The sequence below is a fragment of the Helicoverpa zea genome, chromosome 3 (assembly GCF_022581195.2).
Source record: "Helicoverpa zea isolate HzStark_Cry1AcR chromosome 3, ilHelZeax1.1, whole genome shotgun sequence".
Taxonomy (NCBI): domain Eukaryota; kingdom Metazoa; phylum Arthropoda; class Insecta; order Lepidoptera; family Noctuidae; genus Helicoverpa; species Helicoverpa zea.
Genome location: NC_061454.1, coordinates 10,707,606 through 10,720,994, shown reverse-complemented (window position 1 = coordinate 10,720,994; position 13,389 = coordinate 10,707,606). Strand labels below are relative to the sequence as shown.

The window sequence follows — 13,389 nt, the reverse complement described above, 5'->3', positions numbered from 1 at the left end:
TAATAACATTTTCGTAAACCAAACAACTAGGGTGCCCATGAATTCTTGTAACGAGTCAAAATATGGGTGATGGATTTTAAAACTGTTGTACTATTGTTATAGCTTCCCAAAAAATGAAGAAAGGCGACATAAATGGCTCAGCAGTCTATATATGAAGTAGAAATACAAAAAAAACAGTCTTTACTTCGAATCTTCCTGCTTTTATACTGCTAATTTCCGCTAATTATTAAAAGCCTTTATTAGTATCTTAAGGTCACAAACTGCGTAAGTTAAAACTTCAATACTAATCTGTGTTTAATAATCTTAGCAAATTCGGATTTGTCTCACATAGCTTAATCTCATAGTCACCCTATTAGAAAGGGACAGACAGCCTCCGTACTAACTGTAATAATAAACTAATTGGGAGATATTATTTGTCGTAGACGCATACAGTCGTGCTCGTTAGCGTAAATATTTTTTACATAAATTGACAATTTTTAATCGTGGCCTACTTTAGTGACTAAGCGTACTTATAAATGTACATACCTCCTACATATTCTAGTACATCTAATGTTTGAGTGTTTAAATTGAGTGAACTTCAAAGAATGGACAAGAAGTGACTTTACACAAAATCATAATGGATAGCAGCCCCTTCAACCGAAGCGGGCTAACGCGCCGCTCTCCACCACCGACACCAACACCAGCCCAATCCCCCGCCCGAGAGCCAATAGAGAAAGTGGAGATCATCTCAACGCCTGAATTGCACAACTGGATGGGGTACATCGAACAAAGCCTAAACGAGGTCTGCATTATTACTTCCGAAGGCAAGCTTAACTCAGAACAAAAATTAAGAGTGAGTAACCTCTGCCGAAAAGTGGGAAATAATGTAGCTCATCTAGTCCTTCAGTACCAGTCCCTAAAACAAAAGGCCGTACAAACGCATCACTCTCTCCAAGCCCTGAACGAAAAACAAGCCCTGACAGATACACTAGCTGCAGAAATCAAGAATGCAATAAAAGAGTCCTGTACAAAACCAATTTCTGAAAGCACTTCCTTTGCGGATATGGTGAAGAAAGGGTCCAACAGCTTCGTTCGTCCAATTAAGCATAGCGCATTGGCGATTTATCCGAGCGATAACTCAAAGACGAGCGATGAAACTAGAAACCTGGTCCAGAAAATCGTGTGCCCTGAAGAAATGAAGCTGAAAGTCCGAGGAGTCCGTAAAGTCCGAAATGGCGGCGTGATTATCAGCACTGAGACCAAGGATGACCTCGAAAAACTAAAGCACACTGTCCAGCATGCAAACTCAGGCCTCACCGTCAACGAACCACAAAAGCGGAAGCCCCGCATATTAATAATAGGAGTTCCCTCATCAATGGCAGAAAGTGAAGTATACAACTGCATCTTTGAACAAAACGTAGTCGATAAAGTCCCATCCATGTCCAGAGAAACATTTTTGTCCTCAATAAAGCTAAGCCACAAATCTGGCAGAAGAGATACAGATAATCATAACTTGATCTTAGAAGTATCAGCGGTCATACGAAAAGCCCTCATCACCCAAGATCGAGTCTTTATAAACTGGACATCCTGCCAGGTAAGAGACTTCACATTGATAACTAGATGTTACATCTGTCAGCAGTACGGTCACGCGGCTAAGACATGCAAAAATACTGCCCCGGTTTGCGGACACTGTGGTGAAGAGGGACATTCAATCAAGGAGTGCACAAAGAAAAATGATTCTCCAAGATGCGCTACGTGCCTACGCTTCAAAAAACCAGGTAATCATAAAACCGGAGATATCGATTGCCCGGCTAGAAAAGCTGCCGAATTTAGATACATCAACTCAATCGACTATGAAGGCGCCTGAGAGCGTCACATAATATTTAACCACTTTAGAACTTAACTAGTTTAAGTATTATTATAATATGGATAGTTTAATTATGGAAATAGATAATAGTTTTTCAACTATGACCAAAGCATGCAATGTTGAGGACTGCAAACAATATCTCTCTGACTTTCAAAGCTCATTAACAGTACTAACCCAAAATATTCGTAGTATATATAAGAATATAGACAGTTTCAATACCTTCCTGCATACCCTTAACCTGACTTGTGATATAATAGTGCTAACCGAATGCTGGTTATCAAACAGAAATGGAAATCTCCCTTTTATTCCCGGATATCACTCTTTCTATAGTAAAAAAAGTTATAACCAAAACGACGGCGTCGTAGTTTACGCCAAGGAATCGCTACAGATCACTGTCGAAGAACCAGACCTTGAAGACTGTAACTGCTTAGTTATAAAAATAGGAAGTACTACAGCAATTTTAGCTATATATAGATCCCCTTCCTTTAAAAACCTGGATCCCTTCCTTTATTCTTTAAACCAGACTTGTGAAGCATTAATTCCATTCAAAAACATTATACTAACCGGTGATCTAAATATCAACATAGGCTCTAACAACTGTGATGTCGGAACACAAAACTACCTTAACCTTTGCTCATACCTAGGGTTCCTACCTGCTCATACTCTGCCCACACATCAGAGTGGCTCTTGCTTAGATCATATGATGATTAAATCTAGTTTACATTACATAACACTTGTTACTAATTCAACGATTACCGATCATCATGCTGTCCTACTAACACTAGATTTAATGCCCCCTAAGCTAAATCGAACACAGACAAAAACTAAATTAAACATAAACAATCTTGAAAATGATTTACGCAGCATTGATTTTAGTCCAATTTATAATGCTGATGACGCAAATTCATCTTTATCGTACTTAATAAAAAATGTCCAGCAAGCTATATTACACAATACGACTATTATGACAAACAATAAAAAACTGCAGAATATCAAACCTTGGATCACACCTGGACTCATCCGTTGTATTAGACACAGGGACAAACTTCATCAAAGAACAAAGCGATCACCTGATAATTTAATACTCCAAATAACATATAAGAGGTATCGAAATTTTTGCAACAACCTCTTAAAACGACTAAAAACTAACTACGATAAAAATGAATTGCAGAAAGCAGGTAACAATACCAAATCATTATGGCAACACATAAAAAACGTCACTTATTTATCAAAACAGCGTGAATCAATCTCAAGTTTACTGTTTCATGATACTTCACCGCTTTTGTCAGCTAACAATGTAAATAACTATTTTGTAAACGTGGGGAAAATCCTTGCTGAGCAGATCCCACATTCAACGGTCATACAAGCATCGCGCATTCAACACTTAACCACGAGTGATAAATCTTTTGGAATGCTTGACCCTGATACACACGAAATCACGCGAATTATTTCAGGACTGAAAGATGATACTGCAGTTGGCTGGGATAATATAAGCAATAAAATATTAAAAAGGTTCAAACATATTCTGGTGCCCCCCTTAACGTATATATTTCGTCTATGCCTCTCAGATGGTGTATTTCCTGAATTTCTAAAAAAAGCAGTAGTAATCCCTATTTTCAAATCAGGAAACAAAGATCAAATAAGTAATTATAGACCAATATCAATACTTCCTTCGATATCCAAAGTACTAGAAAAAATTATTAACACTAGACTAGTCAACTACTTGGAAAAACACGGTTTACTATCACCTATGCAATTCGGCTTTAGATCTAAATTATCCACAGCAAATGCGGTACATACCCTGACCGACTACGTCACAGAAGAACTTGGCAAGGGGTACCAAAGCTTAGCAATCTTCATTGACCTAGCAAAAGCTTTTGATACTGTATCAATTCCCCTGCTTTTATACAAACTAGAGGCGGTAGGAATTCGAGGCACACAGCTAAAACTAATAGCAGATTACTTAAATAATCGTTGTCAATGCGTTCGAATCGATACGACCATAAGTGATAACCTAAAAAACCATGCTTTCGGGGTTCCGCAAGGCAGCATTTTGGCCCCTACCCTATTCCTTATTTACATAAATGACCTATGTAATCTGGATATAGAAAACGGAAAAATAATATCTTATGCCGACGACACAGCGCTATTATTTACTGCGAAAACTACTGAGGAACTCTACAAAAGCGCACAAAAAGGTTTTAATATTGTCACTAACTGGCTTAAAAACAATCTACTAACCCTAAATGTTGATAAAACTAAATTTATGCACTTTTCTATGCGCAGAAGTCAAAATAAAAATACTAACACGCATCTATATGCACATCAATGTAGTGATCCGTTAATCAACTCATGTCATTGTCCTATAGTCCTTAAAACAAATAATATTAAATATCTGGGTGTTATAAATAATTGACGATACTCTTTCCTTCAAACAACACATCGAGAGCTTGGTGTCTAGAGTACGGAAATTAATGTTTGTTTTTAAAAAACTACGCACAATCGCAGACAATAAGCTAGTTACGCAAATTTATCTGGCCCTTTGTCAATCCATCCTTACGTATTGTATTACCTCTTGGGGAGGAGCACCAAAAACTACAATGCTTCCTCTCGAACGAGCCCAGAGAGCACTTTTAAAAGTAGCTTACTTTCGTCCTTTCCTCTTTCCCACAGATCAGCTATATAAATCTTGCAATGTTTTAACTGTCAGGCAATTATTTATCATGCACGCAATACTAACACAACACTCTCAGCTTTCCTACAATCCTAACATTATAAACAAAAGACGTAAGGATATAGTTTGCAGTTCAAACTCCACCTCAAAATATGTGTATACGAATAGATTCTTTAGATTTTTAGGCTCATTTCTGTACAATAAACTAAATAGTGAACTAAGCATTTATAGCCTTAACTACTTTAAATGCAGAAAAAGTGTTCGTAATTATCTGCAAAGCCTGTCTTATGATAACACGGAAGACCTACTTAAAGTGTGTAAATGAAACTGCAAACGCAAACAATAATAAATAAGTATTAGGTATAAGCAAAGTATGTATTTTAATCGATGTTTAGCTATTTAATTTTTTGTATATTAGATTGTCAATTTATGTTGTCAAATTAGCAAATAAGGTCTCTTTTCGCTTGAGACACAGGTTTAACCTAGTTCAAGCAATTATAATGTTAGCACATATGTTTAGATTTTAAGAAATAATGTTGTTTAATGTGAACTTCGATAAATGAATAAATGATGAAATGATAAATGATGTTTCACTCGGCTCGTTTTTTGGGTTTATATGCGCAGTCCTGTTTACTAATATTATGTCTATGCGTGTTCTTCTCTGCCTAAATATAAGGCAGATTATGGATGATGGTACATACCGTTGATATTCATTAACATTTTACGGCTAAGGTACAAAAAGGTTGTATACTTTTTGCTGCCCAAAATATTTCCGGATAAAAAGGTTTTTCCGAACATTGCCTCTATATCTCGAAAGTAACGAAAAGAATAAGGAAAAATTCCAGTGTACAAACATAAGACCATAAACTTTCATCGAATCAGTCAACACTGATGGAACCCGGATATTGGGAACAGAATAAACTTTGTACGGCACATTGACGCATTTTATTGCCGTACATGTAGTCCGTATATCATTGAAGATGACAACTTTTTGGTTGATAAAGCGAATCTACACTAATTTTATAAACACGAATGTGTGTTTGTTAAATAAATTAAATAATAAATTGATATCAGAATACCCTTTCTCATGTAATTAACTTTAAATGTGTACAAAGAAAAACGCTTATGAAAAGCCGTATCGGTAATGACAAGTACACTGCGAACAGAACACGTTTTATTTAATATTTCGATAATAACAGTATGTACATACATTTATTTTAATCGGTTCTCCCGTAAAATACAGTTTCATATTTACTTTTAATTATAATAGCTTCAACTTCATAAATGTTTGTATTTAAATAATTGCCTACCAATGAACCTTTATGTACGTACAGAACGTGAATTTTCATAATTGAAAGTGGAATTTTATAGTAGGTACGATTTTGTATTAAAACTCGTTTTAATATTTGAAAAGGCAACATCGAAATGGATTGGTTCGTTTTTAAACTCCGTGCACATTTTTTTTTGTGTTTATTTTACAGATACAATCTGACTTTACAGACAGAGTCAGGAATTTGTGCAAGCATCGAACATTTATTAAAAACAACGTTGCGTGAAATTAAAGTTTTATTTTTGCAGTATTTTTATTAATATTTTTACATGTTTTTACTAATACCCTAATGTAATTGAATTTCAGCTTGGTAAACCATGAATGATGCTATGGATTTTAATCTGCTTGTGACGGATATCTGTGAATAGGTGCATTATTTTGTTGATACATGGACACTCTTTTCTGATCAATCGAGCACATAAGTCATAGCAAATGTTGTTTCATCGAAAGTGTGAGGGCACTTTCGATGAAACACATGATTTAGATTTGCAAACAATATTTGACTCAATACTGGCCATCAAGGGAGAAAAGCTAATTTCGATGATTAACTTTTAAAAAAAAGCAAACTGTCAAGACTGTGACGTAATCTAAAAGCACTTAACGATCGCCAGGCTCCATTTATTGCGCAGTTCCCGATAACGTCTTTAGGTAGAAAGTTTGCATATTATGGGGCAATTAATATGGAAATGGCTCTGTCCGTCGGACCGATCACAAGTTTTATTGGCTCAAACTTATATCGTCGATCCAACAATTTGAACTATCCCGTTTCATCAAGATAATGAACTACCTACCCATATTTTAATTTAACGTCTATGGAGAGTTAAAAATACCTATATATATGTTAGTCGATAAAACCGGGCTGCATCTGCTGCTTATCGTTAACTCATTATTCTTTACAAGAAGTTGAAGACAGTGCCGCAATTTTTTTAAAGAACCTTACTTGAGTTTTTTAACATAACTAAATAAGTTAAATTAATAAGGGAAAGATCCAATGTTCTAAGTATGTATTTTATATTTTATTCTCTTTGCTAACAAAACGCGGAGAGATTTGCTTTTAAAGTTTTATTTTAACAATGGCTAGTCAGACAGCAGACGCATTAAAAAGTATAAAGGTAGAAACACATTATTGAAACGCCACGCCACCCGACAAAACGTGATGCGTGTTGAGTGGAATCAATTCGTACTATTTTCTATGCCTAGAATCACATTATAAACACCCGACGCAACAACATGCGCGTACACGCCACCCGATCCCTGACTGCCAGATCAACGTGTCGCCGGTGGTGGGGGTAAACACGCCACCCGACGCACCGCTCGCAGTGTGTTTCTAGTGCAGACCCGACGCCACGCGTCATTTGTTCGAGAACTTTCTTTGATTTTGCACGCGGATTTTATTTGCATCTTTTGGAAATGAGGGACGAACAATTAATAGAATTAGTGAAACGATATCCTATTCTATATAATACTAATTTAGCTCAGTACAGGGACCATACTGTACGAAATAATGCTTGGGAAGAAATTGCAGGGGAAATGGATACACCAGGTAAGTTTTATTACGAATATTATTTATTACAAAATAGAATATACTTATTTTTTACTTGAATATATATACCTATTGGATAGGACTGTATATAAAATTGAATAAAAAATGCTTCGTGAAAATTATATAAGAGAGTTGTATTCCGCAAGACTTATTTTTGACAACGAAAAATTAAAAAAAGATAAAACAAAACACAGACACAAAGAGGTTCCTACTTTATAGGTTTTGGTGTTTTACATTAAAAAAGGTTTCACGTTCTGGGTATCCCGAACACCTATGTTAACTAAATATACATATATCTCGTATGAACTTAGTTTTGTGATTTTTTTGAAGAGTAGCCATGTTATTAATGTTGTCTACCTCTCCTCACAATATCAAGCTGCCACGGAACGGCGCCTTCACTGTTAAAATATTCTTTGAATTTGTTTCTCACTGTAAAAGCATATTGTGTGGAATTTCTACGAATTGGATTTAAATTGTCAAAGGCGGTAGATTCTGTCACATTTGTCTCTGGATGATCACAGTTCGAGGGTAAATTATCCGTGCCCAAATAATTGTGTAAGCAACATGTTGCTAAAATTATTTTGTCGACCATGTCAGGTTGTACTGACATAGGACCTGCAAATACACGCCATCTTGATCTTAAGATGCCAAAAGCATTCTCGACTATTCGTCGAGCACGACTGAGTCTGTAATTGAATATTTTATTGGGTTCATTGTTACGAACGTCATTCTTACTGTAGGGTCGCATCAAAAATGGTTTTAAGGGAAAAGCTTCATCTGCCACAATCACATGTGGCAATGGTTCTGAATTTGGAGTTAAAGGGTTAGCGGCTGGCAATTCTAATTTTCCTTTTTCTATTAATTCTCCTAAAATGGATTTTTCAAATATGCCACCATCGCTGTTTTTACCATAGGATCCGACGTCCACAACTAAAAATCTATACTTTGGATCTACTACAGCTAGTAACACGATTGAATTAGTTCCCTTATAATTCCAGTAATTTGAACCACCATTTATAGGACAAATAATATTCACATGTTTTCCATCTATTGCTCCACAGCAATTTGGGAAATTCCAGTAATTTCTAAAACCATTTTCTGATTCTTGCCAAATTGCAGTTGTAGGTTTGGGCATATAAATTTTTTATTCAAATATTTACATAATATTTACATTAATTTTAAAAATAAACTTATATATACAACTTAAAACTAATACATAGCATCAAAAAATTGCTCCTCATCGCTGTCACCGGGTAATGTACCCAGAAGGCTGGCAGCATTGCCACGTTGGATGGCAATGCTCAACCTCTGTGCGAAATAAAAGCCAGCCCTTGGGTCACGAGAAGTGTCAACAAGGCGCTTAGAAATTTCCTTTGCAAGCGCGTGAGCACTCGGACCCCACGGCCCGAGAGTTTCAACCCCAAACGGCTCAAACATGTAATTCCCGATAAGGCTACTATATTTGCGCCGTTTGAGGTCTTCTGCTTGTGAAGCGGCGGAGCCGACACAACACGCAGTTCTAGGAAGATGGGATGGCGCAAGAGTGTCGACGCAGGTCGCGTCCCACACTAAAGTCCTACCCATCTTCCACGGAAATAGCGACATGCCGTCTGGTCTCTTGCCATCGTCGCGTGCCAAACCATTTGGTTCAAGTACGGCTGGCACGCCGACGGCAACAAGAGCCCGACGGATCACGTCGTTGATATTCGCATGTCGTGGTATGCGGCCCGCACTCCGGCTGCACGACAGGCCGTGGTGACCGAGGCTGTTGACAGCTTCCCCGCAGTGGCAGCGGTGAGGAGTGCAGCATGAAGCACCCAGACGCAGGCAGACAGCGAGTCTGAAAGTGGTGTCGTCAAACATGGTGCCTATGTTTGCCGACGGAAATGCGTGAAGCCAAAGACCTGACTCCCATTCACCCACAGCCAGTAGGCGTGCTCGCTCCGCAGAAGTAATTGACGTATCAATGAGATTTTTCCGTATTACTCTGCAGAGCGGCTCATCCCACTGTCTCTGGGAGGATGGGTTGGCGGGTAGATCGGTATTCGGGCATGTGACTTTCCAGGCATTAATAGCCTCCGCCAGGCATGGCACCTCAAAATTGATCAGTGTAATAGGTAGGATTTTCCTGATCAATTTGTCAGTGCCATGGACGGAGGAAATAAATGCCGGTAAACTAATACTGGAAATTTTGCGGACGCCAAGCCCTCCCATACGGATGGGAAGTGTAGCTTGAGACCAAGCTTTGTCGTCCAAGGCCACATTTAAAATTGATGAAAGTGTGTGTCGAATTATTTTATCAATTTGATCCAAAAGGTTGATGTGCTTCCATAAATGAGAAGCACGCAAGATGTAGGTTAATTTGGGGCCAAAGCAGCAGTATCGTAGGATGGTGATGGCTGAATGTATATTAATTTTGAATAACCTTTCCGAAATATCATTGAAATTTTGAATTTTGTTCTCAATAAAATCCGAAAATGACTCTTCTAGTACTGGTGACCCCAGGAGGCAAAGAGAACTTTTGTCTATTATTTTTATGCCATCGGCTACTGCGTTAAAATTTTGGAGTGTCGTCTGTCTGTCGGTTGTGTCAGATATAAATAGTTCGCATATAAATAGGACCCATTTTCTTCCAAATTGCATTGCAAACGTCTTGCACAATGTTTCGTACGGTACTGAATCCCATTCGATAGTTGAATCCCAGCGATCTAAATGAATTGCCCGTGGCTAAAAACCTATAACAAAAAATTTCATTATTTTTCTTTTCTTTCAGTTGAAGATGTAAAAAATAAATGGGCAAAATTAAGAAACTGCTTCACAAATGCATTGAAAAGACGCCGCAAGAAGAGCGGTCAAGCAGCAACTAATTTAGTACCTTGGAAATTTGAGAAGCAGATGGAATTTCTGTTACCACATTTAGAAGGGAGACAGACTGTTACAAACTTAGCTGATATAAATGATGAAGATTCAACACAACACTCTGAATTGCAATTTTCTGAAGAATCTGCACTTTCACCTCCTCCTATAATTCGTTCACCTACTCCAGGGTCCTCTTCTTCCAGGGCATCTGCTGCAAGAGCTTGTACTACTCTAAATTTTACCCCGAGACGCACAAACAAAAATGATAGTGATACTCAAATTTTACGAGAAATGGTTGATGTAATGAAAACGACGCAGGATATGAGACAGAAAAGAGGAGTACCAGACATGGATGAAAATGACTATTTTTTTTTATCAATGAGTAAACAATTGAAGAAGTTACCTAAAACAGACCAAGCTGAAATAAAATTTCAATTACATAAGCTAATACATGATTCGGAAATGAAAATGCTTAATAACCGTGAAAGAATTCTGAACACACCGATAAATATTACTAGTGATAATATAATTCACAATTCTAATAAGCCATTTATTGTAAAACCAAATCAAAGTCCATATACACACACTAGGACAACAGAAAAAGAAAATGTACCGGTTAATATTATCCCTAACCAAACATCGCGTGATTTAGAGAAGACTACATTATACTATAACTTAAATACGAATCAAATAATGTCGAATCCAAATGTGACTCAATATAGATATTACGACCATTCTCTATCAGCACAAAATGATGTGTCAAAAGTAGAAGCTGGACAGTTGCCAAATGAAAATACTAATTTGAAAGAATATTATGATAGTTTTGACCATGAAGAAAAGTTTTAAAAGACAGTCTGATCTTATTTTTTTTAAAATATCTAGTAGTTACTTACCTGAGGCATACAGCAAGTCTTTCTTTTGTACTGATTGCTTCGCGAAATGTTGTCCTTTTCTTTTGTATATCATTTTTAATAAATTCATGTATTTCCTCAAATTGTGTTTTAGTAACCCGAAAATACATATGAAATCTTTCGCTGTCATTAAGTAAATCTTGATAAAGAGCATGATATTCACCACACGTACTTCTCTTTTCATTTATTTCATGCACCCAGTAACGTCTAGTTTGTTTCTTATTCTTGAGTCGTTTTAGTAACATATATGTACCCAAAATTTGCATCAATCCATCTTCAAAATCTTCATCTGACTCGTTATTTAGAAGATCCATAGTACACGACTATACATGTTCACCGCCGCACATAGACTGAATTAAAAAATTGCGAGCGTGTCGTGGCATCACGTGTTGGTAATGTGCACAGTGCTCATGGGGTGGCGACACGTTGTGTGGCGTGGCGTTTCAATAATGTGTTTCTACCTTAATATTTTTATATAGTAATAAATGGCGTCGCGTCGCGGTTCGTAGCCGGGACCGACTCGTTCCCCAAGTTGACGTAAACTTAAAGTCGTAGAAGATTGTCAAGAGTGTCCACTTGAAGCTTGCCTTTCATTTCCAGATTAGCAAGAAACGTTACAGTCTCGTTTGTACAACAAACTACAAGGAGTGACGCAAAGAAAATGTCAATAGCAAAGCGTGTTGGGTCTTGGTTCTGTACTTTGTGGAAGGCGGGAATGGCTAGTAAAAATAGACGGTAATAGGATTTCGTAAGATTTTCCATTTTAATTTTCATGCAAGCCCCGGTATAAAATCTACATTCGTACATTTGTCTGTGAAACAGTAAAGGAAATAACCCACTCTGAAGTGTGATTGTGATTTCAAAACTTCCGAGAAGCTTAACTCATGAAACAAGTAAGATATTTACCAACCCTCTGACAGTGCACACTGTTGGAAATCACACGGAATTTATATGAGTTATTATACATTTCGTGCATATCTACTCTTCTTTCGTAATTTACTTCCAAAAAAGGTTGTATTACGATAACATGAAAATTTTCATAAATTATTCAGTGAGAAAATACAGGATTTTAAAATAAAACGCTGGCCTTTTTAATAGTGCGCGGCTTGTTGGGCTTCACGGAATGATTACAGAAAACTGCAGCACTCCAGTTTTATACCATTCACGGAAGAAAATTTTAATTTAAAATTCTGGCCTGTAGTAATTTACACAGTCAACAAGCAAGATAAACATAATATTACTTTGAACGAAAGTTTAACGCGAAACGGTTTTGTTTTTTCGCGTAAATGCATAGTTTACTTTATAAACTCTCCTTTAAGGTAAAAACAATTGAATTATTTTTATTTTATTTGGTTCGGAGGCCTTTTTTATTTCAAGAAGAAAATAACGTGTAGCATTCCTATTACGAAAAGACAAGATGAATGGTTATAAGCTTACACGAAGCCACGTAGTCCTAATAAGGTGTAATAAGGTACAATAGTAAGGCTATATATCAGTTGGCTGGGTATTCAGGCAAAGACAGTGTAATGAGGGAACTTAGTGCGATTAGGAACATTATTGTTCTGCTGCGCTTCGCAATTATTGTAACAGACTTCGGTGGAAACCTCTAACAATTTGTACCGCTCATTTAGTACATTATTGTGACGATTGTTTCGTGTTAAACGCAGATTAAGGATATGGATTATTATAGCTTTCTGTTGTTTTTCATTTTAGAAAGGTAATTTTTACAATTGTAATTTGATTTGTCTTGGATAAAGCGAAGTGAGCAGAAAAATTAGGAAATCTGACGCTACCGCCATGTGAGAGAGCCGCCAGGACATTCAATAGTTTGTTTTTGTATTCGTTGCCTTTATTTTAAATCTTCATAAAATATCAAAATCGTAATCAGACCATTTTTATTCATAAAAAAATCCTTTGGCAACTTTTTTTACTGATTTTCTTTTCGCACCATCCACTCCGCTTGCTACATGCCCCGCGCATAGGTAAATCTTTAGGAAAGGGCCTTTGTCTAGCAGTGGACGTTTTTAGACTGTGGCGTCGACCAGGACGATCTTTAACTGCAATTTATTAGCGTATTGTTATTAGGAACTATAACGAAGTTATTAAAAAAGACCATCATTTACCAAACACTACCTACTGCCCTCTAATCATTTTTAATCCCAAAATAATACAATACAAGACCACCAAATACATAACTATTATAACTAATCTATTAATATCAATTGC

At 36.9% G+C, this 13,389-nt stretch overlaps 3 protein-coding genes across 3 annotated transcripts; 2 read left to right on the top strand and 1 right to left on the bottom strand.

The window, feature by feature from the left end:
- The first annotated feature begins 445 nt into the window (after positions 1-445).
- On the top strand, positions 446-4,015 carry LOC124646337. The gene has a single exon (XM_047186461.1). It carries the CDS (start codon positions 617-619, stop codon positions 1,844-1,846), a length of 1,230 nt encoding a protein of 409 aa, XP_047042417.1. The 5' UTR covers positions 446-616; the 3' UTR covers positions 1,847-4,015.
- A 2,962-nt stretch (positions 4,016-6,977) lies between these two features.
- On the top strand, positions 6,978-11,246 carry LOC124646163 (transcription factor Adf-1-like). The gene is made up of 2 exons (XM_047186246.1): positions 6,978-7,393; positions 10,167-11,246. Exons 1-2 carry the CDS (start codon positions 7,261-7,263, stop codon positions 11,096-11,098), a joined length of 1,065 nt encoding a protein of 354 aa, XP_047042202.1. The 5' UTR covers positions 6,978-7,260; the 3' UTR covers positions 11,099-11,246.
- LOC124646162 (protein ALP1-like) lies at positions 7,395-11,628 on the bottom strand. Its single transcript, XM_047186245.1, has 3 exons — positions 11,146-11,628; positions 10,011-10,128; positions 7,395-8,534 (listed from the first exon to the last, which is right to left on the bottom strand). The coding sequence occupies exons 1-3, from the start codon at positions 11,475-11,477 to the stop codon at positions 7,737-7,739; spliced, it is 1,248 nt and encodes a 415-aa protein (XP_047042201.1). The 5' UTR covers positions 11,478-11,628; the 3' UTR covers positions 7,395-7,736.
- Between the last annotated feature and the right edge of the window lie 1,761 nt (positions 11,629-13,389).